General features: G+C 53.5%; 1 protein-coding gene across 2 annotated transcripts in view; it reads left to right on the forward strand.

Moving 5' to 3' along the window:
- Window positions 1-26,223, forward strand: part of GSN (gelsolin) — a 53,398-nt gene that overhangs the window by 21,692 nt on the left and 5,483 nt on the right. The window contains exons 1-12 of one of the 2 annotated variants that reach the window (XM_077769958.1): window positions 3,873-3,934; window positions 5,314-5,518; window positions 6,244-6,398; window positions 11,665-11,826; window positions 13,326-13,475; window positions 14,900-14,989; window positions 17,498-17,630; window positions 18,878-18,966; window positions 19,154-19,369; window positions 21,019-21,152; window positions 24,700-24,790; window positions 26,001-26,171. In XM_077769958.1, coding sequence (XP_077626084.1) covers window positions 3,911-3,934; window positions 5,314-5,518; window positions 6,244-6,398; window positions 11,665-11,826; window positions 13,326-13,475; window positions 14,900-14,989; window positions 17,498-17,630; window positions 18,878-18,966; window positions 19,154-19,369; window positions 21,019-21,152; window positions 24,700-24,790; window positions 26,001-26,171 — 1,620 coding nt within the window. In that variant the 5' untranslated portion in view covers window positions 3,873-3,910. Of the gene's footprint in view, window positions 1-3,872; window positions 3,935-5,313; window positions 5,519-6,243; window positions 6,399-11,664; window positions 11,827-13,325; window positions 13,476-14,899; window positions 14,990-17,497; window positions 17,631-18,877; window positions 18,967-19,153; window positions 19,370-21,018; window positions 21,153-24,699; window positions 24,791-26,000; window positions 26,172-26,223 lie in introns of those variants that run through there. The other variant, XM_077769959.1, reaches the window with a different exon arrangement.

The following is a 26,223-nucleotide window of genomic DNA, read 5'->3' on the forward strand; positions in this document are numbered from 1 at the left end:
GGGGCGGGGGGGAGGCCTCAGAACAGAGGAGGGACATGGGCTTGTATAGCTACTTCCTGTAGAAGACACTGAAAAGCTGCCTACTGTGTGCGTGGCTCTGGGCAGGAACCAGGAACAGCCAAGATCAGAGGTCAAGGGGATGTGTGAGTTCCAGAGGGGGTCAGGAACTAGGACCCATGTCTGAGCGGCACAGAATAGAGGCCTCGGTCCATCTTCTACTCAGTGGCCACAGCCCCGGGGTCTTCCTGGGACAAGCCCTTGTCCTGGGTGCTCACACAGGGGTGCGGGGGCGCCTAGCGAGCTGTCCTGGACCTCCCGCCCCGGCCTGGGAGGTGTGTGGGGATGCGGGCGGGGTTGGCTGCCTCAGAGACTCCTGAGCCTGGCCTGGGCTTGATTGGTCTAGCCACTGCAGGGTCACGGCTGCTCCTGCCCAGGCCAGATGGCGCCAGGAGGGTCCTGCCTGGTCTCCTCAGACAGTGCCTAGGGATGGGAGCCAGCCGGACGTGTGTTTGAATCTCAGCAATGCCTCTCTCCAGCTGAGTGGCCCTGAGCAAGTGACTGAAAGGCACGGAGTCTGTTTCCCCATCTGTGACATGGGAACTTGAAGGCCTGTTTCCTCCGGTGGCTGTGAGGAGATACCATATTGGACCCCGCCTGCCTTTCCTCCGTCCCTCCTCCCAGAGATGTCTGAGCCCAGAGGTGATGATGGTGCCTCCTTCTGTGGCTCGGCGACCCCTGGACTGTCTGACCCAGAGGGTCCTGTGGAGGTGAGCTGGTCCAGTGCCCCCACTGTACAGATGGGAACACTGAGGCGCACAGATGTGTAGGTTCTGGATATGGTTGCACAGCCAGTTTCTGGGAATGCTGCTGCCAGGAATGCATCTTAGAGCATACTGCCCCAGTGCATAGGGTGTGTGGGGACTTGAGGCCCAGACAGGGTCAGTGACTTGTGCAAAGTCACCCAGGAAGTCAGTGGCAGAGGCAGGTCTGGCAGTTGGGCGTCTTCAGTTTTACCTAGGGGTCTTTCTTTTTCCCCAGACCCCCCCCCCGCCCCCCGCCCTGCTGTCCTGAACTCCTACATCATCTTCCAGGCAGGGGAGCAGCGTGAGGCCAGTTGTCCCATCACAGGCCACACACATCACTGCCCCTGGAGCAAGAGTTTCCAGGCTGGGGGCTCCCCGGGGGCTGCGGCCAGGGTCTCCTCACCAGGTCTCCAGTGCTGTGGACCCAGGCTCCAGAGCTGCAGGGCCTTGGTAATCAGTGTGCCCCCCAGGGCCAAGGCCACGCCACGGCAGCTCTCTGTGAATCATCAACTGACCAGGTCAGGGTCACCATCTTCCAGAAGGGGCTGCTCAGCTAGGCCAACTGCCAGCTCACTTTCACCCTGGGGGTGGGATGATGCGATTTCTTCTCCCTACTTGTTTGTATTTTCTGAACTAATGAGCGGGCATTACTTACGTATATTTTTAGTGGTATTATTTTTTAAAAGAAAAAAAAACCCACTACAATGGATACGTACTTGGAAATAGTTTCAAATCCTACAGCTAGTGTTATTTTCAGGCGAGTAGATTGAGGTGTAAATTATATACCGGAACAATTCACCCATTGTGAGTGTTCAGGAGTCCGATTTTTAGTAGGTCTTTCTGTTGTGTGATCATCACCATTAATCCAGGGTTAGAATGTTCTCATCCCCGCCGTAGGTGTCCTCCCCTGGGGCTGAATGCAGTGATCGCAGCCTCAGGCAGCCACAGCAGGATTTGCAAGTGAAACTCTGCAGCTCCATCTGTTCCCTTTCAAGCACACTGCCTTGACAGTTGGGTGTTTATCCTCCTTGACTTTTTAAGGATGCATGCAAAAAACAGCCACCCTTATAAAAAAGAGGCGAGGAGTCATAGCATAGTCCTCGCACAATTTGCTTTTTTTTTCCTTTGCATTCAGAGGTCTCTCTCTGCTTCCAGCGTGCCTACTGTGTGCCAGGCACAGTCAGAGCCAGCTCATTCTGTCTTCACAGCTGCAGAGTGGTCCATTGTGTGGCGGCCCCATAATTTATTTAACCAGGACATTTGGGTCCTTTCAGTTGTCTTCAAACAATGCTTCAGTGAACGTCCTTGCACGTATATGTTCGTGTCTCTCTGTAAGGAATACTGAAGGAAGCAGGACTTTTGTTGAATTGTGTCTTTCGAATTCACGGAGCTAACTGCTGTGCAGAGAGCTGAAGCCGGTATACGCTTATAACAAGAGCATGTGGGAAGTGGGGGGGGAGGGGTTATAATCTTCCAAATCCCCAGGGAGAGGGGAGAGCCCTGAATTCAGGCTCTGCAAGCTGGGGGCTAGGCACACAGCCCCGAGCCCTGGGGTATCTCTCTGTGACTCCTGCCATCCGCTCATCTCTTGTTCCCTGTGTCTCAGACTGGACCCCTACTTATTCGCTGGATGTGGCCTGTGTTTGCTTGTCCTTTGCCCACGATGTCCCCTCCCCTAGAATGTCTCTTATTCTCAATCTCCCTCCTCCTTGTCCTTCGAGGCCTAGGTCATAAGTCTTTTTTTTTTTTTTTTTTTGTGAAGCCTTCTTATAATCCCTACAGTCTGAATTGCCTTCTCTGTCTGTGTTCCCTTAGCTCTTTATCTGACCCAGAGACCCCCTTACGTGGGAGGAAGCTGTGGGTGGCACAGGGCAGACTTCAGCCTGATTCGATAGAAACTTGGCATCAGTAGGAGCTAGGATCGGTGGCCATAGCTTTGGGGGAATGGGGACAGGGGCTCCCATTTATCTAGTGGCAGGTCAGGCCCTCCCTTTTCATACACACAGACTGATTTAATCCTCAGTAACTACTGTACCCATTTAGTACATGAGGAGACTGAGGCATAAAGTACCTGACACCCAGTGGAGGGTGGGGGTCAAACCCAAGTCTCCAGCTCCCCAGTTCTCTTCCTCTCATTGCACTAGGTTGTTGGCAGAGAGGATGGGAAGAGAATTTGGAAACAGAGAAGTGGGTCCAGGAGAGGTGGGGAGGGGACAGAGCTCCCCCCCCCCCATGAGTAGTACTCATCCTAACCCAGCAATGGGGGGCCTCTGGCAGGTCGGTGTAAGGGTGGGAAGGGAGCCTGAGAGTGGGGAGGAGACTTAAGTCCTGCCTTCCCCTGGGGAGCCAAGAGGTAAGACCTTAAGCTGAAAAAATAACCTGCCTCCCCCTCCTCCGCCCCAAACGCATAAAACAAACCGGCAGAACCACCACCAGCAAGGACAAGAACCTATAAGGGCTTGTTATTCAAGACCTGAAAGGAAGCCCTGCAAACATCAGCCAAAGGAGGCAGATGCAAGTGGTTGCTCCTGGGGAGAAGTGAGTGGGGTTGTCGGGGAACAACTTTGTACAAACAGGTGACTCTAGGTTGTGATGAGCATAAACTTTTAAAAAATAAACACTTTTTAAAAAGGAAAGAAGGGCGGTCTCAGGTAGGTCTGCCCCCACCCCTCACCCCCTGGAGGCTTGCTCGCTCGCTGAAGGCAGGCACCCTGTCCTTCTGCCCCCAGCTCGGGCACAGCTNACATCTGGGCTCTAACCATTTCCTAGCTGTGCGGAAGTTGCTTGACCATTCCGCACTCAGTTTCCCCCTCTGTAAAGTGCGGCGGTTCATAGGACCTGCTCTGTAAAGGATGTTGTGAGGCGCTGGCCTTCATAGGATGTGTGGAAAGCGTACAAAAAATACAAGATTGTGTTATTGTTTTGCTGGAGCTGTTTGGGGTAGAGAGGGGAGGGGGCTCGTGTGGGGGCACAGGGGGCTGGGCTGGGTTCTCTGCCTTTGGTGCCTGCGTGCACCCATTTAGTGTGCACTGCACCCATTTAGTGTGCACTGCGTTATTAGCGCCTGCNATACAGCGCTAGGAAAAGGGGAGTAATTCAGGTCTAGAATGGAAAAACTGTTTTGTTGCTTTGTAAGTATCTCTCGCTGCTTCCGGGCTCCTGTGGAAGGGGGTGGGAGCCTCGGGGGCCTGGCTGTTTCCCTCCCTGGAGGCTAACCTCACCTTGGCCGGATTTTCTCATTCCCTCGCCGCTGCCTTCTGATCTTACCCGTCTCTGTCTCCTGATTTCTCCTTTTCCTGGTCTAATTTCTCCTTCCGTCTGCCTGATTTCTCTCTCCGCTTCTGATTTCTTATTTCATTTCAGATTCCTCTTTCTCGTCTGATTTCTCTCTCCTTCTCCAGGATTTCCCCCCTTCTTTCTTGTATGAACTCACTTCTGCCTGCTTATCCTCGTTACTATTATTTGTTTTCGCTTCCCTGTTACCTCTTCGGGCCTGTCTGGTTTCGCCTCCTCACTCCTGTTTTCCCTTTGTGTTTCTCCACCCGTCTGCCTGAGTTCCAACCCCTCTGGTTTCTCTTAGAACGTCCTCCGGCCCGAGGTGACCTGTGCCTGCTGATTTACGCCCTCCAGCTCCAGGCTAACCATCCCGCTCCGCTCCGTCTCTAGCCCCTGTGCATGTCTGACGTCCTTCCCCCCATCCTTGACCACCTCATCTCCAACAGGCTCCTGCAGACCCCGGCTGCGTCCTCTCCACCTTTTCCAAGAAATGGAATTTGGGGGTGGGATGTTGGGGGGGCAGGAGGGAGGAGGCAGACAGCGCAGGAGGCCACTTGGGCTCAGTCATCTAGGCCCTTCTTGGGAGTGTGCGGGGGACATGGCTGGGGGGTGGGGAATCCTCCAAAGAGCAAAAGCAAACAGGCTGTGTGACTGTGGGCCAGTACTCTCTGCTGTTTGGGCCTCAATCTCCCTATCTGCAGAATGGGGTTGCATAAGGAGCTGTCTGAAGACCCTTCTAGTTCTAAGAGCCACTGGAGGTGTTGGAAGGGAACACACTGAACCCCTGGGGACCCCCTCCCCCTAATTTACCTTTGCTATATGAGAGGGGTCTCCCTTTGGTTCCAGAGCTTATGCTCATGGGGCTTACAGCAGTTCCTGCTGAACCAGTTCCTAGCTGGGGGCCCTTGGCAGAGTCACTTCACCTCTCCACGCCTCAGCTGTCCCATCTGATTGGCACTAAGAAGGGAAGGGAACAGGGAGGTAGAGCCCTCTGTCCCTCCATCACCGGTGAGCTGAGTAGGCGAGCCACACTGTGGTCAAGGACAGGGCTTGGAGCCTAAACTCTGCCCTGTTTGCTCACTCAACAGAGACAGGGGTACACTCACCTCGGGGTGGGGAGAGTCAGAGGCTCAAGTGAGATGCTCTTGAGGCTGGAAACCACCCTCCCTCGTGCCCTGGGGTCTCTCCCCACCAAGGCCCCTGCCCCTGCTCAGGCCCTGCCTGTCTCTTCCAGCCCAGCAGCATGGCGGTGGAGCACCCCGAGTTCCTGAAGGCAGGGAAGGAGCCTGGCCTGCAGATCTGGCGTGTGGAGAAGTTCGACCTGGTGCCCGTGCCCCCCAACCTCTACGGAGACTTCTTCACAGGCGACGCCTACGTCATCCTGAAGACGGTGCAGTTGAGGAACGGGAACTTGCAGTATGACCTCCACTACTGGCTGGGTGAGGCCACCCCCTCCCGCGTAAAGCACAGACTGGCGGGGCACAGTCCCCCAAAGTGCCCGTGGGGACTTGGTGACTGTCGAGCATCGAATATGTGCCTGCCCCTCGGCTAGGGGTTGTGTGTCTGGGGACCCTAGAGCCAGGCTGCCCCGGTTCAGACCCCAGCTCTGCCCTTTGGTAGGTCACCCAGTGACTCTGTAAGGGGCACACCCTACCTCACCAGAGTGTCGGGAGGGTTGGACAGGTCACTATGGCACTCAGAGCTGGGCTCACCCAGGGCCCCTGGGCCCCCTCCACACTTCCTGGCCCGGCTCCAGCCACACCCCAGTTTGCCCTGCAGAGTCAGGAGTCCGGGGCCCCTCCTCTGCTCTGCGACTCGGTAAGTCCTGCCCCTTCTCTGCACCTCGCTTTCCTAATCCGTGGACCGAGCCACTGCTCCTAGGCCTGACTTCATGCCTAGAGGTCTGAGAAGGGAGTGCAGGGCAACGAGTGAGAGGTGAGTGTAGGAGGATGTGTCAGAGCTGAGAGGACTCTTAGAGACTGGTGCAGTCCGGCCCCCCACTGCCCCGTTATACAGATGTATTAACTGAGGCCCGCAGAAGGTAGGGGCTTGCCCAGCTTCTACAGCCAGGCCAGGCCAGTGCTGGGGGCTCTGGATTCCTCCTCCACGGTGGACTGGGTCCCTTTTCGGGAAGCCAGGCTCATGCTGCTCTGATGCCCCCTAGGCAACGAGTGCAGCCAGGATGAGAGCGGGGCAGCCGCCATCTTCACCGTGCAGCTAGACGACTACCTGAATGGGCGAGCCGTGCAGCACCGTGAGGTCCAGGGCTTCGAGTCACCCACCTTCCTGGGCTACTTCAAGTCTGGCCTCAAGTACAAGGTAGGTGTGGGTGTCAGGGAGCTCGCTTAGGTCCATCTGTCTCTCAGCCTTGTGGGGTGATGTGGCAGATAGGTCAGAGCTCGGTGTTTGTAGCTGGCTAGCCCTGGGTCTGAATCCTGGACCTTCCTAGCTGTGTGAGCGTGGACAAATTGCACTTTCTCTCTGGGCTTCTGATTTCTTATCTTAAAATGGAGAGAAGAAAATTCAGCGCTTCACAGGATTGTCTTCCTAGCCCCAGCCGCGAGGGGTGGGCCTGGGTGGGCATCCAGCCTCATGCTTCCCCAGGGCCAAGGCTCAGTCCTGCTTCTGTATCCCTTAGTTCTTAGCTCCTGCCAACAGAAGGCCCCATGTTGGTATTTGAAAGGGCCACATTCCTCATTATGTTCATTAGAATCCCCTTTGAACTTGAACTCTGAGGAATCTGGACCAACACTGCCCTTCCCCCAACCCTCAGCCAGGTGGGGCTGAGCAAAGCCAAGTCAGGAGCCCTGAGAGGCTCTGCCCTAATATACTGTGTGACAGGCAAGCCACTTGGCCTCTCCGAGCCTTCCTTTCCTCTGGATGCATGAGAGCCAGTTGTACCTGCCCTTCAGGCCTGGGGACAGGATTTGGTGAAGGGCGGCTGGGAAATGCCGGCACAGGGCTGGCACCTTGGAGGGGCTCAGGGAAAGCTGTAGTTTTACAGAGTTAGGGTTCTCTTTGGTCAGTGTAGGGAGGGGGTCATAAGCTTAGATGGCCAGATGGGCTGTAACGTCAGAATCCAAACATCTTATTCTAAGCTAGGGAGGGAAGCTGAGGCACAGAGAGGTTAAGCAACTGGCCCAGGGTCACCAGCAAGTCAGACCCAGAGCCAGAAACAGAGCCAAGACCTTCTGACTCCCTACGTTCCTTCTACTACACCACCTTGCCCCTCACAAGCAGGGCTGTATCCTAGGGGTGAAGCCCCCTATGCTGTTGATGAGCTTTGTGACCTTAGACACGTCATTGCCCCTCTCTGGGCCTTCGGGTCCTCTGTGCCAACCAGGTGGCTTTCGGGGGGGCTGAACAGGGGTCTGCTCAGGTGAGGCACAGGGCACTGGACAATGGGAAAGCACTCTGAGACCGAGGGAGCAAAGGGTGGGGTGTGTTCTGGGAACGGGGACTCTGCCCTGGGCTGGGCGGAGCTGGGCTGGGTGCCCTGGTGCCTATCTAGCGCCCCCTGTTGGCCAGTGTGTCCGTACCCACAGCCCTTCCTGCTGAGCTGCCCAGCTCCCCCTTCTTCCCATAGTGCTTTAGGAGGCTTTGGTACCTTAAAAAAGAGGTGAGAGGGTTGGGACCCAGGCCCCAGAGCCGGAGAAGACCAGGCTCTTTGTAGCTCTTGGAACAGGAAGTGGAAAGAGCACTTGACCGGGAGTCAGGGAGGTTGAGGTCAGGCCCCAAGGCTGCCCCTGTAACTGCTAGAAGGCTTTGGGCCAGTCAGGGCCTCCGGGTGTGTGCTCTCGCGCACTTATCAGGCCCTCATAACAACGGTGGTTGCTGCTGTGTGGACACAGTGTCCTAACTTCTGGACACGGTCAGCGGCCTCCTCAGCTTGTAGGTGCCGGAGCTGGGACTCGACGTGAGGCGCCCAGCACAGAGCTGGCTCCCGGGGGAAGGTGGGCCTTTCCAACTCCCTGGTCTCTGATCTTAGCGCAGATGGGGCCTAGGAATCTGTGCTTGTAGCAAGCCCTGCTGCCAGGGGGCGGCCTTCCCAGCCCCGCCCTGGATTTGGGACTTCAGTCCTGAAAGGCCCAGGCCCCTCCTGGTGGAAATGGGAGGTCCAAGGCCAGTCCTGTTCGCTGCCTTCCGCGAGGCCTCCCGCTGCCCCCGCACTTGGCAGACCCAAGGTTCCTGGCCCGGCGCCCTCATCAATTATAGATCCCCAAGGAGAAGAGTTTGTTATGCAAGACTTGTTCCTGTGAAAGCCTGCTCCTCTGGGCCAGTTCTGTCCTCNCTCAGACAGGGTCCTAGAGGGCTCTCATGACTGGGTTATTTGAAACCCTTTGTTCACAGAATCTGGGCTGGGCTGAGTCCGAGAAGCCCCTGGCCCCACATAATCACTTGGGCCCTTCCCGGACTCCCTCCCATTTCTTAGATAATAAGTAACCTGGAGTTCAAGGGCTGGAGGGGACCGGCCCCAATCAATACATTTTTCTTTGTTTTATAAATAGTTTGATATTTAAAAAAACGTAAATCTTTATAGATTTTTTTCCCTTCTTCTAAGAGTAATACGAGCTTATTGTAAAATGTCAAACATTATAGAAATACAGGTTTTAGAAGGTAGAAGTCGCCTGTGATTCTACTTTTAGAAGTATTCCACCAAATGGTAGATCATATTTTTCACTGTATATGTGAACGTATAGCTGTGTATATTCATGCATACGTAAGGAACTCTGTCTCTCTCTATATCATCTATATAATTTGGAAAGCGACTTTTAGGACCATTTAACCTGTTGAATTTAGTTCAAATAATGTGATGCCAATCTCTGCCCACCTAACGATGAGGCCATAGAAAGCAACAATCCGTTCTAAAGACTATAGTGAAAATTTCCACCCCCTGCAGTTGAAGGTCCACTAATGTCTTTCAAGAGCTTGCTTTTATCTTTTTGTTAATGTTTCCAAGTCTAATTTCCTAGGTTGGTAAGGTTAGCAGAGTTAATTAATCAGGAGATTCATGTCCATGTCCACAATCATGAGATATCAAGCCTTCTTTTACTTTATAAATTCACATATAGTTTATTTATTGTTTTTACAGTGTTTATTTTTGAGAGAGAGGGAGAGAAAACATGAGTGGGGGAGGGGCAGAGAGAGAGGAAGACGAGGATCCCAAGTGGTCTCTGCACTGTCAGCACAGAGCCCGATGCGGGGCTCGAACCCACGAACCATGAGATCATGACCTGAGCCAAAGTCGGATGCTTTGACCAACTGAGCCACCCAGGTGCTCCCAAAGAGTTATCAAAACCAAGATTTATGACATAAAACAGCCCTTTTTCTTTTATTATTTTTTAAATGTTTACTCATTTATTTTTGAGAGAGAGAGAGAGAGAGAGTAGGGGAGGGGTAGAGAAATACGGAGACAGAGAATCCCAAGCAGGCTCCTGTGTAGAACCCAGTGTGGGGCTCGAACCCACAAACCATGAGATCATGACCTGAGTCAAAATCAGAGTTGGACACTCAACCCACTGAGCCACCCAGGCACCCCACAGCCCTTTTCCTTTTTTAAGAAAATGTTTCTGTTTTTAAGTAGCAAATAAAAGGCACATTCAAACAAGTAAAATAGTTCAGAAACATAGAGAAGAATTAAGGGCCTTTCCCTTCCTCCGTGTCCCTGTTATCTGGTGCTGAGCAATCTGTGGAAATGGTTGGTATGTCCTTTTAGCACCTTTTGGAGAAGTTTTTCAGATCCACTGTCCCTGTGCCTCCAGCCGTACAAAGTCCCTGGGTCAGGGCTGTCCCCAGACACTCAGGGATTCCTGGGCTGGCAGATGGGCAAGGCTGGGTCCCTGAAGGGCGAACTTGGGGATAAAACCCAGCACCTCCACTAACTAGCTGGGACCCTGGGTGCAGAGTTTAACCTCTTTGTACCTCAGTTTTCTTGTCTGTGAAGTGGGGTAATGAGAGCCCCTACCTCACTGGCTTGTTGTGAGGATTGAATTGCATGTGTGTAAAGCAGGTGCCTCAGCCCCCTTGATATGGGCTCACTAAGGGGCAGCCGCTGTGTGACAGTAGGGTTTGCTTCCTTCTCCTCAGCTGCCCTTCCTCACCTGCTCCCTAGCAAGAGGGCCCTTGAAGAGGGGTGGGGAAAAAGGCTCTGTGAATACCTTGCTAGCCCTGCTCAGCCCAAGGGGATGCTCTTGAAAGGCCTCATGCTGGTACCAAGAAAGGACACCAGAGGGCGCTTCACTCACAGCAGCACAAACCGCCTTTCTTAAAGGACTGTGCCCTGAGTGACCCTAGTTACCTTTGCTCTAAGAAAACCTAATGTTGGGTGAATCGTGTGGGCATTTTAGATTTAGTCACACCTGGGTTTGAATCCCAGCTCTAACATTAACTAGCCGTGAGGCAAGTCCCTTCACTTCTGGACTCTACTTTCCTCATCTGTAAGATAGGGATGACTGATACCTTCCTTACAGACGATGCAGGCAAAATGCCCAGCACAGGGGGCACTGTCATTTCACACACACTATGTTGCTCACTGTGTATAGACGTAGTGAGAGTCTAATTTAAATGTGCTCCCTTTGTCCCCTTGCCCTGATGGAGTCTGTGCAGCCAGTCTGACTTGGCTTTGCTCTGCAAAGAGAGGGGCCTGGAGGGGGTGGCCTCAGTGGCAGCCCTTCTCCCTCCACCCCCCTGATGCGTGGGGCCAGGCTGGGAACGGGAGGTGGAGGTTCAAGCCCCAGCTTTGTCACGCACATGCTCGAGTGAGTCGCTTCACGTCTTCGGGCTTGAGTGTAAAAAAAAATAGGAAGCCCTGTGAGGGACCTTCTCAGCTCTGACTTGTCAGCCTGGGGCTGGGGACTGCTCGTGAGAAAGTCAGCGATTTTCCTTGGCTGAGGGCAGTTTTGACCACCGCAGGGCAGCCTTCCTGAAGGGCCCCTCCCTGGGACTTGGTGACGACTGCACAGGATGGCAGAGCAGGGATTTACATCCTCATTTCAGAAAGGAGAGGCCGGAGGCTCAGAGAGGGATAGAGACTTACCCAGGATCACCCAGCACTGTGGTGGCAGGGGATTAGCATTTCTGCAAATGGTTTTGCAGAACGCTTTGAGCTGCAGGTGGGATGTGGTAGAGAAGGCAGTTCTTGACTCAGTAAGGTAGGGCAATGCTGTATAAAGCAAAAAGCAAACATATTTATTTGCCACAGGACTTCTCAGAGCCTTTATTATGCCAATGCGCATTGTAAGCCGAAAGAAGCATTCCTTGTGCTTCTTTGATCTTGGAACCCTTTCCTTAAAGAACAACCTGGAAGACCGAAATTCCTTAGAACATCCCTTAGGAAATGCGTTTTCTCAGTGTTCTGAGAGAGGAATGTTTGTAGCTTTTTGGTTCAGGCAAGTGGCCTCTGTGGTCTTTGTTAGTGGAGAATGAGATTCAAAGGGGTGGCAGCAAGTAGAAACTGACCAGGGAATCTGCTGGAAGGCCCCTGGTCCATGGGCCAGTCGCCTTCATTTCACCCCTCTCCCCTTCCCCCATATCTGCTTCCCTGGACCCTTTGCCCTGGACTGACACCGTCTCCTTGACCCAACAGAAAGGAGGCGTGGCATCAGGATTCAAGCACGTGGTACCCAATGAGGTGGTGGTGCAGAGACTTTTCCAGGTCAAAGGGCGGCGCGTGGTCCGTGCCACCGAGGTGCCCGTGTCCTGGGAGAGCTTCAACAATGGCGACTGCTTCATCTTGGACCTGGGCAACGTGAGTCCTGCCCTGCCCTTTCCCGGGGGGCCCCTGAGATCCTTCTGGCCTGGCCAGGCCTCACTCTGGGGATGTGGACCCACTGATGTGAGCACACACAGAGACGTGGGAAGGGCAAGCCCCAGGGACAGCAGCTCCCGCGTCCACACATGTCCTGCGTGTGAGTCAGACACACCTGCAGGGACTCAGTCCACATGCGCACAGCATGAGGAGACTCGCATGTGTAGACCCACGCCCATCATCCACAGGCGCAGACCGTGTGCCCAGTGCACTCGAACTTCGACTGACATGCAGGTTCCCTGACGTCTTGTGTTCACGTGCCCATTGCTCGTGCCTTTTTACATATAGCCACCCACCTACACATGCAGGCACGTGCAAAAACGGTCGGCTCTTGCCCACCGTGCATGGGCATGCACCATGATGAGTGAGCACACACAGACTTGGGTGTGTGTCACACGTGCAGTCATACTTGCACACCTGCAGGTGGCAGTGTGTGCAGGATGAACTTACCCCAGCCCAGGCTACAGATGTGCCATGCTTTGTGCACGTGCCTGACATCCGTGCGCACTTAGACCCGCGAATGGGCATGGCCGGACACTCCCCCCAACCTCCTGCGTCCGCGTGCTGTGAGGTCCACGCAGATGTGAGCAGATAGACTTAGTGTAAGCTTTTTATTAAAGTCTCACAGGTACACAAAGACTGTGTGACTCCTGAGTGTACAGCTCAGTGGGTGTCTCGAAGTGAACACCCTCGTGTACCCAATGCCCAGAGTAAGAAACAGAACATCATCAGCCCCTAGAGGGGCCCTCCTGTTCTCTTCCGGTCCCTTCAATCCGTGGGTAGCTGTCATCCTGAACTCTCTGGAATTCTGCGGTTCCAGTAGTTTCTGAACTTTGTGTACGTGGAATCATTCCTCCTTGTGTCTGATGACTTTTGATGGACATCCATTTCTGAGCTCTGTCCACATGGCATTTGGTTATACATGGTTTATTCTCCTTGCTGTGCCAGATTCAGCTGGGCTGATGCGCCCCAATCTATGTATGCTTTTAGTGTGTATGCTTCTGGCCGTTTCTGGCTCAAGGCTAGTGCAGGCTGTGCTCCCCGGAATGTTCTCGCACGGGTCGTTCAGGGCACGTGCATAGGAACGTCTGTGGGGTGCACTACTAGCACAGGCATTGCCAGGCCACGGGGTAGCAGTGCCTGGCCCCCGAGTAGCCAGAGCCAAATGGTTTTCCAAGATGGCTCCACCCGTTTCTGCTCCCACCAACAGGCAGCCAGTTTCATACACATTCTCTGTGTAGTTGAGCCTGTGAAAAAACACATATCCAAGCCACATACTCACACATCCCGGTGCACACGGATCGCACCCATTGTGCCCGGGCGTGTGCCCGTGAGGTTCCATCAGCTTCACCCGGGCAGGTGAACAGTCTCCTCCGCGTCACCTGCAGGGCTTATGTGAAGGCTGGGGCACTGCCTGACACAGGGTCCCCGTCTTCCAGGACATCTACCAGTGGTGTGGCTCCAACAGCAACCGGTACGAGAGGCTGAGGGCCACGCAGGTGTCCAAGGGCATCCGGGACAACGAGCGGAGTGGCCGCGCCCGAGTGCACGTGTCGGAGGAGGGCGCTGAGCCCGAGGCGATGCTCCAGGTACCCGTGGCCACATCCCAGGGGTGCGGGCTGGGGCCGGCATAGGGACGGACGGACAGGATGCTCATTTTTCTTCCCCTCCTTTGGTTAGGCAACTGTGAGGTGAGTTTGTGTTTCCACTGAGCTGGAGCTCCTCTGGATGTCGGGGGAGCAACTTCCCTGACAAATCCCAGACTCCCCTGAGAGGTGGGGCTGGAATCCCAGGGCCTGGCGCCTGCTGGGGTTGTGAGCCACACCCTCAGGCGGGGAGGGCCAGGTCATTCCAGGGAGCTGAGGAGGAGAGTGGTGGCATCTTCCTCCCAGAGCAATCCCTGTGCTGGAGCCTGATCAGAAAGAGACAACGGACCCTGTCCCCTCTCTCATCTTCTCATCATCCCTCGTGATTTGTGGTGCATTTAGGCAACTGCAAAGCCAGCCGTTGTGCTTTGAGGACATATCAATAGAGGCAGAGTTGACCAGGAAGAGGAGGAGACCATGTGCTCTCCTCCATGCCCTTTGCTTCCTAGTTATCTAGGGGCATTGAGTTCTAGTTTTGGTGGGTTTTTTTTTTAAACTTTTAATGTTTATTAATTTTTGAGAAAGAGAGAGAAGGAGAGAGAGAGAGAGCATGAACAGGGGCGGGGCAGAGAGAGGGGGAGACACAGAATCCGAAACAGGCTCCCGGCACTGAGCTGTCAGCACAGAGCCCGATGTGGGGCTCGAACCCACAAACCATGAGATCATGACCTGAGCTGAAGTCGGATGCTCAACCGACTGAGCCACCCAGGCGTCCTGAGTTCCAGTTTCTAGGAAGAGCAGAAGATGATTATTATTGGGAGAAGCCTGAATACCAACTATGGCTTAGAAGGGGTGTTAGCCGGGGCTACAGAGTCTGGCTTGTCTCAGACGGACAAAAATAGGCTGAGAAGTCATAGGTATACGGGTTCCAATTCTGCATTAGCTAGTGCGTAGCTGTGTGCACAGGTTGCTTCATGTCTCTGACTTCGGCTGCCTCTTCTATGAAGTGAGAGCGATGATCTCTGCCTCCTAGCACGGGTGTGAGGGTTACGTGGGATCATTTGAAGGCATGTGGTAGAAGGTGCTTGTCATTCCTAGAGAGCCTAGGAGGAAATGACAGAGCAAGTGTCTGAAGGACCGTCCTGAGCAGGACCTCATGGATCTCCTGCAGGCAGGGCGACCGTTGGGGAGAGAGTGGGGGACAGGACTTGCCAGGCAGATCTGGTAGAGATCCGCACACAGGAAACACGGGAAGAGATACAGGACCTCTCTGCAGGGGGCGCCCTACCCAAAGTGAGCATCACTGTGGATGGAGTGGTCCTGGCCTGCCTGGGGAGGGAGCTCTCTCAGGAGCCGGGCCCCTCACTGCGGGCCGGGGCCGCCTGGAGTTCACGGCCACCCTTTCCTCCCTGCCTCGTCTCCTACAGGTGCTGGGCCCTAAGCCGGCCCTGCCCGCAGGCACAGAGGACACTGCCAAGGAGGATGCAGCCAACCGCAGGCTGGCCAAGCTCTACAAGGTGAGCCTTAGCCGCTCTGTTCCATGGGGGGGGGGGGTTGCTGCAGGAAAGCGGCCCCTCGGTCAGGGGCCCCGGCTTCCGCACGATTCCGGAGGGTGCCCATTTACTTCCTTTGCCTTCCTGCCCTGAGAATAAGAGCATTTGATCAACTGTGGACACATTTATGCCCTGCTCTCCTGTGTGGGGTCTCGGGCAGCACCTATCCCTCCTCTGGGTCTGTCTCCTCGTCTGTCAAGCAGAGAGGGGGCGGTGAGAAAACTGAGGGGAAAATGTTTTAGGAAAAGACTGGGGGAAATACTCCAGAAATGGTCGTGTGTCTGTTTGTAGTTATTTCATCTATAAATTCTTTTTTTTTCTTTTAAATTTTTTTAAATTTATTTCTCAGAGAGAGGGAGACAGTGTGAGCAGGGGAGGGTCAGAGAGGGAGACACAGAATCTGAAACAGGCTCCAGGCCCTGAGCTGGCTGTCAGCACAGAGCCTGACACGGGGCTCGAACCCACGAATCACGAGATCATGACCTGAGCCGAAGTCGGACGCCCAACCGACTGAGCCACCCAGACGCCTCTCATCTATAAATTATTTCTTGTAGTCTGTTTATATATGTTGTGTTTTTGTTTTAGAGACAGAGAGAGTCCACATGAGTGGGGGAGGGGGGCAGAGGGAGAGAGAGAATCTTAAGCAGGCTTCACGCTCAGCACGGAGTCTTACGGGGGGTTCCATCCCACCACCCTGGGATCATGAGCTGAGCCAAAACCAAGAGTCGGACGCTTAACCAACTGAGCCACCCAGGCGCCCCTATATTCTGTGATTTTTAAAACTCGGGCTGCTCTTCAGCGAAGGAGCTCTGGCCTCATGACTGAGCTCTGGGCTTACTTGTGGTCAAATAACAGCAAAATGGGGTGCAGATTCCTATCACCTCTGAAGGAACACCACATTGATTTTTATTTTCATTAATAAAGTAATGTATGTTCATTGAAAAAGATAGCAATACTCCAGAACATAAAAAGGAATGCAATTTCACTAGTTTAAGTACTAATTTTAACATGTTTTCATTATAAAAGTAACAATACTCACGTTTTAAAAAATCAGCCTCTCCTGCACCCTTTTTGAGGGTTACCATGGTTACACAGCTACCGTTTTAGTGAAAGAAAAGTCCAGATTACATCTTTCTGTATCCAATTACACACTTTTCCGCCTCTATTTGATATAAATGGATCCAAATTCTTCACGCTTTTCTGTGACCTTCTTCTGCCCTCTCAGTTTCTACAACAGAGATCTCGATGGCCCTTTGTAGGGACTGTGTTGTGTTCTATTTTATGAATATAAGAATTTCAACAGACCCGCTAAGTGATGGGCAGTAGGGTGCATCCGCCTCTTCTGGCTGCAGACAGTTCCTCTTTATGCCCTTGGGCTGAGCATGGCCTTAGAACAAGTGCCCAGACATGGATTATTGGGTCAAAGGCCGAAGTGTGAGTCAGTAAGCGAAAATATCGGTTCCGGAGTCAGAATCCCGGGTCTGCCTTCTAGCTGTGTAGTTACTTAGCTTCTCTGTGTCCTGGTGTCCTGGTGAATAAGATGGGGGTACTTGTAAACGTTTCACAGGGCTGCTGGAAGCATTAAAGGAGTTCTAGATGGGCAAGTAATAAGTTATTAGGCAAATCGTTCAGATCAGTGCCTGGCACGGGTAGGAGGTACTCGGTAAGCATAGAATATTTGTGACTTAAGGTTCTAATACATATTACTAAATAGCACCCCAGAAGGGCTCCCAAATGACCCTCACCACGAGGCTCAAAGTGTCTCTTCCCCAGAACTTTGTCAACATGGGTTTGCCAATTTTTTTTTTTTTTGAATTTTGACTAGTGTGGTACACTTTTGTTAATTTAGTGAAAAATTTTTATTTTGGAATAAATTTCGGGTTTACAGAAAAACCGCAAATATAAGATAGAGGGCTCCCACATTCCCTTTATCCAGCGTCCCTTTCATGTCTTAACATAATCAGAGATATTTGTCAAAACTCAGAAATTAACGCCGCTTCGGTGCCGGTAACTCAGCCGCACACTCTCTTCAGCTTTCCCCTGTCTCTCCCTCCTGCTTCCAAACCAGCACACCACATTTCATCTGCATCCTCGTCTTTTTTATTTCCCTTTTTCGGTTTGTTTGTTTTCTGCTAATGAGATCCGCTGCGTCCTCGGCCAGCTCCACAGTTCTCCCGTGTCCCCCGCACGCCTGCATTTACCCCCTTCCCTTCCGTGGGCAGTTTCCACGTGACACGTGTGCGCGGGTCACAGACGTGCTTGCGGCAAAGCAGAGAAGGGGAAAGGAAACCTGCGTGTGCCCCAGAACCTGGGGACACAAGTCACCCACGTGTTACTCTGTGGTATCATTGGTGGGGGGTGGGGGCTGTTGGGATGTGGACCAGCCGACACGTCAGCGTGGGGGCGCCCTGGGCCGGCCCAGGTGGTGGGAGTCGCTCACGTTCCGGACCTCCCCCCTCCCTGTCCCCTCAGGTCTCCAACGGCGCAGGCACCATGTCGGTCTCCCTTGTGGCTGATGAGAACCCCTTCGCCCAGGGGGCGTTGAGGTCAGAGGACTGCTTCATCCTGGACCATGGCCGAGATGGGAAAATCTTTGTCTGGAAAGGTACTGGGGAGGGGGAGAGGGTTCCGACCAGGCCCCCACCTTGGCTGGGGGTCGCGCAGCCCTGGGAGGGCAGCATGTGTGTTGCAGGCGCCCCGGGGCGTGGCAGGCTCCTGAATAGAAAAGGAATTTTGTTCTGAAGCCCTGGCTTTGCAGTTGACCTGCTCTGTGATCTTGGGCGCTTTATTTTCCCTCTCTAGGCCTCCGATTTCTCATTTGGGCTAAAACCAGTGTTTCCCACGTATGTTATCAAACCGGTTCTCTTCGAGGTTCTTTGGCATCATGTAAAAAACAAAAGTACAGTTCTGTGGGTCAGAGAAGTTTATGGGCAGCACTGGGTTAAATAACGTTTCCAGGCTTGTTTACTGCAGGGCTTTGAAGAGCCTTTAACCTGCGAATGTATGTTGGGGCTTTTCATGAAGGTGATCTGGTTTCCATTTAGGAAAGGCTGTGCTAGTGGACTGATTATGAGAGGCTCTTGGAAAACATTGGCCCCGAGGCTTCTACGAGGACTCATCGGCATCCCCTCATATTCTCCTATTAGTCCAGAGAAAGAGAACGGAAGGGAGAGGGAGGCAGGAGGTGCACAGAGAAGGGCAGAGAGGAAGCGAGAGATTGCACACTTAGGGCTAGTATTATCATCATCTTCATATCACCGTCATCACCACCATCGTCACCGGGGCCCCACAGCCTTGGCAATAAGAAGGCTGGGGACTGTGGGCTGGCACCTCTGATGGCCAGGAGNAGTCTGTGGAGAGGGAGGGGGCCCCCGCGGTGGACAAACGGCCTAGGGGAGAGAAGGGGACCTGAGGATCTGGGGTGTAGGCTACAGAGTTGAAGAAGCAGAGTCTGAGTCACAGCTTTCCCACTCGCTGTGTGGCCTTGGTCAAGTCACCTCACCTCTCGAAGACCCTGGCTTCCTTCTGTGTAAATGGGACAAGATGGACAAGATAATTACGGTCTTTATCAGAGACGGTCATTGTGTGGATGAAATGAGCTCACCTGGGCACAGTTCTGGGCACAAAGTACATGCTCAGGAAATGGCCCACAAAGGTTGAGGTGGTGACTACTGTCAGCCAGGGCCCCCAGCTACAGCCCCAGGGGTTCTGGGAGTGGTCATGTCCGGGGGTCTCTGGCCTTGGCTGTCCACAGCCGAGGAGGAATCGGGAGGGAGGCTCACCTGCTGCTTCCCCTGGACCACTGGACATTAGGGCACAACACTGACCGCAGGCCCCTCACCTCCCCGACAGGCAAGCAGGCCAACACGGAGGAGAGGAAGGCCGCCCTCAAAACGGCCTCTGACTTCATCTCCAAGATGGACTACCCCAGGCAGACCCAGGTGAGTTAGGGCCAGACAGCGCAGTGAGGACGGGTCCAGCTCAGGCGGGGAAGGGCCGGGGTGAGGTAGGTGTCCCACCCCAGCGTGCCCTAGATGTCTGAGTCTCCCCCAGGGACCGCTGTTGGGGGGCCCCTGTCCTCCAGGCACCTGAGCCCAGCCTCATCCTGCTCTTCCCTCCCCTTTCCAGGTCTCTGTCCTTCCCGAGGGTGGGGAGACCCCGCTGTTCAAGCAGTTCTTCAAGAACTGGCGGGACCCAGACCAGACAGACGGCCCAGGCTTGACCTACCTCTCCAGCCACATCGCCAACGTGGAGCGTGTGCCCTTTGACGCTGCCACCTTGCACACTTCCACCGCGATGGCGGCCCAGCACGGCATGGATGACGACGGCACGGGCCAGAAACAGGTGACGGGCGGGGGAGGAGTGTGTCCGGGCCCCTCCTGTGCCCCCCCCCTCCCCCCCCCCCCCCCCCTCCTNTGCTCTCCTGACGACGCTTCTCTATGAGGTTTTACCACAGTTTTGCTGGCTGGGTTTCTTTCCCTTAGTTCATTTTCACGGCCAACATATCCTAAGCACCTGCCGATTGCCAGGCCGCATACCGAGTGTCTCAGACCTCACCCTGCCAGCGGGCCGTGCCTGGTCTAAGCACAGCCACAGCTAATTGTGGAAGATTGGAGGCCAGCACACAGAGTATGGGAACAGAGGAAGGGCAAAGGAGGCAGAGTGGTTGAGGCTGTCTTCACAGAGATGGGGACCCTTTGGTTGGGCCTCAGAGTATGAGTAGAAGTTTGCTGCCAGAGAGGAAGAATGGTGGGTATTCCAGGCAGGAAACTGCCCCAAGAGCCTGGGGCTTGACTGCATCCTCAAGGAGGGGCCTTGAATGCCATGTTCATGGCTGTGGACTTGATCCTGTAACCAGTGGGTGCTAGTGAGGGTTTTTCCTTTTTCTTGCTTTAAAAGCAGAAATGCGACAGGCTCAGTTCTTTGCTTTTGAGACTCACTGTGAAAATGGGTTAGAGGTGGGAAAATGAAGATTGAGATGCCATGAGGAGATTGCTGTAATAGTTTAGGTGAGAGAAGACAACCTTGACCCCAGGAAGGTCACAGTGAAAAGATGGGAAGGTGGGGGCTGGAGTCCAGAGGTGTTTATGAAGTAGAGTCTGCTGCTGGCAAACGTTCTACATGATCGAAACAGCAGGTGTGTTCGTTTTTATTGTTTTTTTGTCATTGGTATTATTATTCCTCGTNTGGGGAGGGGGGGAGAGATGCAGTGAAAATGTTCAGGATAGGCAATATGGAAAGAGCTCTGGAAGCCCGGCTGCGTGATCTCAGATGAGTCACTTAAACTGAGCCTCACTTTCCTTGCCTGTAAAATGGGGCTAAGCCCACTCCATCACCTAGAATTTTCAAGTGGGGAGGTTCTCCGTCTTGGAGGGATCAGTGTCTCTGAAGCACCACCAGGTGGCGCTGCAGGGCCTCATGCTGGCGTGGAAAAACTTGTCACCCGAGCTCTGCTAAGAGATCATTCTGAGGTCACCCAGGGGTGGCCCTGCTTCTGGAGTGATGAGTCAATAATTGTACAGTGAGCGGTATCATTAGTAAAAACAACAATAACCTTCTAATAATAAGAGTGGCTGCCATGTGCACAGCGGACACCCTATACCAGGCACCGGGCCAGACTCTCATGAATAAACTCTGAGCCTCGTGGCACTTCCAGGTGGGCACTCGCTGGGTGACGCTCGCTAAAAGCACGTCCTGTATACCACCATGCAGCCACCCGTCCCTGTACCGATCCCTCCCTGGGGGAGCTAGGGGGTCAGGTGGGGGCATGGTACGGGATCTGGGGTGGGAGACCTGAGGGGTTGAATCATAGTGGGTCTGGGACTGGGGCAAATTATTTAACTTCAGTCTGAGCCCAAGTGCAGCCACGTATAAAAAGCTCGTCCCCCCCGTGTCACCGTGATCTGTCACACCGCAGTTTCCTCCCTGGCCTGAGTTGGGGGTGAGGGGTGGGGGTGCCTTGACCGTGTCTGAGCCCAGCCTTGCCCTGGCAGATCTGGAGAATCGAAGGCTCCAACAAAGTGCCCGTGGACCCCTCCACGTACGGCCAGTTCTACGGTGGGGACAGCTACATCATTCTGTACGACTACCGTCACGGCGGCCGTCAGGGACAGATCATCTACAACTGGTGAGGCCATGGGGCCCCTGCTGTGGGTAGAGTGTGGGGGCACCGGCCGGGCCCGGAGCACGGCATGGGCCGAGAAGGCTGTGGGGGCCACGCTGTTAGGAAAGGCTCCTCTCTGTAAGGCAACACCACTTGTCTTATCTCTCAAAACAGCTTTTACACTGTTCTTCCAGAAATACCACATGTCCATTGTAGGAGATGCAATAAGTTAGGGAGAAACAGAAAATCCCCCCCCCCCGCCCCCCCNGTAACGTAGTTTCTAATTAAAAATTATTTTAATTCCTTTAAAATGGGTGATATTCACATAATTCAAAAATCGAGACAGAAGAAAAAGGTTATCTATTGAGAAGTCTTCTTCCCACCCCCCTTCACCCCATTCTCCAACTTCCATCCCTCCCTGAGTAACTGCCTTCGTTAGTTTCTTATATATTCTTTCAGTCATTGTTCATGCAAATATGACTTATTCTCAGTTCCCGCCCTTCTTTACTCAAAGGATAGCATAGTGAATATTTGGTCCTGCGCTTTGCTTTTTTCATTTAATACTTCCTGGGGATCAGTCTATGTCAGTACATAGAACACTTCCTTGTCCTTTTTTCCCCCTTACAGCTGCATAATATTCCATTGTGTGGCTACAGTTTAGCCTGTTTGACAAATTCCCTGCTACTCTATACTTGGACTGATTCCAGTCTTTTGCTATTACAAACATTGCCGTGGTTAGTGACTTTAAACAAACATCCTTTTAACAGTGTAGGGAGGGGTGCTAACCATGTAGGGAGGGGCACTAACCGGGTAGCGAGGGGCGCGTGGGTGGCTCAGTTGCTTCAGCTAAGGTCAATGTCTCACGAACCGTGAGTTCAATCCCCAAGTTGGACTCTGTGCTGACGGCTCAGAGCCAAGAGCCTGCTTTGGATTCGGTGTCTCCCTCTCTCTGCCCCTCCTCCATTTGCGCAGGTTCTCTCTCTCTCTCTCCAAAATAAAGAAACATTAAAAGAAAAATGTGTAGGGAATGTCTATAGGGTAAGTTCCCAGAAGTGGGATTGCTGGATCAGGGTCCATGTGCTAATCATTGGGATCCATAGTGCCCATTTCCCTAGGTGGGCCTGTAGCATTTTGTGTTTCTTTCTTTTTCTTTTTTTTTTTTTTAAATGTCTTATTTCTGAGAGAGAGAGAGAGAGAGAGAGGCAAAGTGAGCAGGGGAGGGTCAGAGAGAGAGGAAGACACAGAATCTGAAGCAGGCTCCAGGCTGGCTGTCTGCACAGAGCCAGACGCAGGGCTCGAACCCACGAACCATGAGATCATGACCTGAGCTGAAGTCGGACGCTTAGCTGACTGAGCCACCCAGGCGCCCCAGCATTTTGCGTTTCTAACAGCAACAAGCCAGAGCGTCTGTTTCCCCAAAGCCTCACTGGCGGACTGTGTTCCCAAACTTTGGGATGTTTGAAATCCTTACCATTTACAAAACGGTATCTCAGTATTTTTTTTTTTTTAAATTTAAACTTTAAAAAAAAATGTTTATTTTTGGGAGACAAAGCATGAATAGGGCAGGGGCAGAAAGAGAGGGGGACAGAGGATCCGAAGCGGTCTCTGTGGTGACAGCAGTGAGCCTGACGTGGGGCTCAAACCCACGAAGCCTGGGATCATGACCTGAGCCAAAGCTAGACGCTTCACCGACTGAGCACCCAGCTGCCCCATCGTATATTTTTAACTTGTATTTTTCTTATTATACAATCTCAAAACTTCTCAATAATTGTTGGATTTCTTCTTCTTTAAGCTTTTTGTTTTGAAATAGCTTTGGGCTTTTGCCAAAAGGTTTCAAACACAGTACAGACGGTTTCCATGAACCTATGACACGTCTCCCTCGATTACCTAACCGTAGCACGATGGTCAACACCAGGAAACGAACACTGGTACCATACCATTTACTAATCTGTAGATCTTATTTGGATTTCACCAGTTGCCCCACCAATATCCTTTTTCTGGTCTAGGATCTAACCCAGGATCCCACGTGGCACTTAGTCATCATGACTTGTTAGTGGCATTTAATCACCACGTCTTAATCTGTGACAGCTCCTCAGTCTTTTCTTTCATAGCCATAACTACTGTGGGTGAGTGCCCATCAGTTATTTTGTAGAATGCCTCTCAATTCAACAGCTTCGGACTTTTATTTTTTTATTTTATTTATTTTTTTTAAATGTTTTTATTTCTTTCTGAGAGAGAGAAAGAGACACCATGAGCAGGGGATGGTCAGAGAGAGAGAGACACACACAGAATCAGAAGCAGCCTCCAGGCTCTGAGCTAGCTGTCAGCACAGAGCCCGATGCGGGGCTTGAACCCATGAACCTTGATTGAGATCATGACCTGAGCCAAAGTCGGACGCTCAACCGACTGAGCCACCCAGGCGCCCTGACTTCGGACTTTTAAAAGCAGCTTAAAGGCAGGTCGCCTAGGCAGCTCAGTCGATTGAGCATCTGACTCTTGATTTCAGTTCAGGTCGTGATCTCAGGGTTGTGAGATTGAGCCCCAAGTTGGGCTCTGTGCTGGGCGTGAAGCCTGCTTAAGATTCTCTCTTTTTCTCTCCCTCCATCCCTCCCCCTCACTCACAAGTACGTGCTCCCTCTCTCTTAAAAACAGAAAGAAAGAAAGACAGCTTAAAGGAAATTGTTTTTGACTAGGTAATACACACACGTAGTTCAGAATTCAGGGGAAGGCATTTTTTGAAAATAGTAGCTGCATCACACATTGGTTTCTCAGATTTTGCTCGCTTATACAGATACTACACGTTAGTGATGGGAAATAGGGACCATATAGGAGGAGATGGGGCAGAAAACCGAAGTCACCTCCCCTAGTCTCCCCCGTCAGGGCAGTCACTGTGGGCCTTTTGAGGACATGCACAGACCTCTCTGTGCGGTCACATGAGGCTAAGTACTGATGTCATTTTTTTCTTTTAAGTTTTATTTATTTCTGAGAGAGGCAGAGAGACAGCGTGAGCAGGGGAGAGTCAGAGAGAGAGGGAGTCACAGACTGAAACAGGCTCCAGGCTCTGAGCTGGCAGTCAGCACAGAACCCGACGCGGGGCTTGAACCCACGAACCATGAGATCATGACCTGAGCTGAAGTCGGATGCTTAACCGACTAAGCTACCCAGGCGCCCCTAAGTACCGATGTCTTGTCCCGCCAGTGAGCTCTGGTGGCACTGTCCCCTGCCTCTCCCCACATGAGAATTGTCCCGGCCGCCTTTCTACCTCCTGGCCTCTCAGAGCACCTTCTCCCGTGGCTGCCCAGCCTGGGACGCGCCAGCCGGCCCCCGCGGGGCCCACTTAGGATAAGGAGGGCCGTTGCCTTTGCTCAGGTCCCAGAAGAAGGCGCAGTGCTGAGCTGGAGGTGTGGCGTGTTGGCTTGCTTCCCGGCACTGGTCGCTCGAGAGAAATCCCCTTTCCGCCTCGGTTTCATGACCCGTAACCTGGAGCGTCGTGGCTTTCCCAGGCCCGGGGCAAAGGAGACGCTCCGGGCTCTGTGCAGACCTCGGTGCTGAGTCCCACTTCCCCTTGCAGGCAGGGTGCCCAGTCCACGCAGGATGAGGTCGCCGCGTCTGCCATCCTGACCGCCCAGCTGGATGAGGAGCTAGGAGGGACGCCTGTGCAGGTGAGGCCGGCCCGGAGTCCCACTCGGTCACCTTGTCCATCTGGCCACTCGTCAGTCCCGACTATCCATCCTCCCGTCCCACAAACATTCCCGTAGGGCTCCCTGTGCCCCACTGCGTCCACAGCCATGAAGACGCAGGTCCCGCCCTGTGCTGACGCAGTTTATACTCTTGGGGGCAGAAAGATGTCCAGCGGAGCCCGTGGCAATAGAGGCAGCGTGGCAGCCTGGCTGGGGGTGTGTGTGGAGCCAGCCTGCTTGGGGGTGAGCCCTGTCGCACCTCTGGGCCAGCCTCTCCATGCCTGTGTGTCCTCAGAGCCTCCCCTCTATGTTGCAGGGCTGCTGTGCATATAAAGAGTTCATGTTAGTAAAGCATTTAGAGCCATGCCCGGCCCATAGTAGGCCCCTTCTACATACATGTTAAGTGTAAGAACGTGGAGATCCCAGTAAGACCTAATGGCATGAGACAAGGACCTCCTTAGGAAGGTACTTTTCTGCAGGGACCTAACAGACGAGAAAGATTTGGGCAGGCACCTTTCAGGCAGAGGGAAGAGTATATGCAAAGGTCCTGAGGTGGGAGGGAGCATTTAGTGTTAGGACAAGGGACAGAGTGCCATGATGGGAATCTGGAGAGGTGCTCAGAGGGGCTAGACCACCCAGGAGCCATGGGGAGGAATTTGACCTTAACCCCGGGAAGAAAGGGATGTTGCTACATAGAAAATGTGATCTGCAGGGATTTATGAGTTTAAAAAGTTGCTCTGGCTGTGCAAGAGGGGTCTCTCCATATCTAGAAGGCTCTACGCTCACCCCTCTGCCGTCTTTCCTGCCCCGGACTGACGTCACCATTCTGGAAGAATGTCCACTGACAGCCCGTGTGCTTCCATTTAAGGGAATGTTTGCAAACATGGGTTCTCTTGGTTCTTGGACTAGAGTCAGGGTCAGCAAGGCAGGTCCTCCTGGGAGGGGAGCGCAGCGAGGCACGCCCGCGGACCTGAGGCCAGGGTGCCGTCCCCAGCTTTCCTGGAACTCCCGTTTCTCCGCCCAGACCCTGAGTGTCGTGGGGCCATGCTTATTCTCCCCCCACAGCAGACACTGGCGTGATGGCCCTGTTTGGGGGAGGGCCCAGGCCAGGGTGGCTGCGGTAGGCGGTGACCTCAGAAGGACCGTTGCCCGCACTCTCCTTTTCTGACTTGTTCTCGTACCTCCCCCGCAGAGCCGCGTGGTCCAAGGCAAGGAGCCCGCCCACCTCATGAGCCTGTTTGGCGGAAAGCCTATGATCATCTATAAGGGTGGCACCTCCCGTGAGGGGGGGCAGACGGCGCCTGCCAGTACCCGCCTCTTCCAGGTCCGGGCCAGCAGCTCGGGAGCCACAAGAGCCGTTGAGGTAACTCCCTGGCCTTGGCCTTCTGGAAGGTTTGGCCTACTTGAACCCCCCC

This window comes from Crocuta crocuta, unplaced genomic scaffold (genome assembly GCF_008692635.1).
Source record: "Crocuta crocuta isolate KB4526 unplaced genomic scaffold, BGI_CrCroc_1.0 scaffold95, whole genome shotgun sequence".
Classification (NCBI taxonomy): Eukaryota; Metazoa; Chordata; class Mammalia; order Carnivora; family Hyaenidae; genus Crocuta; species Crocuta crocuta.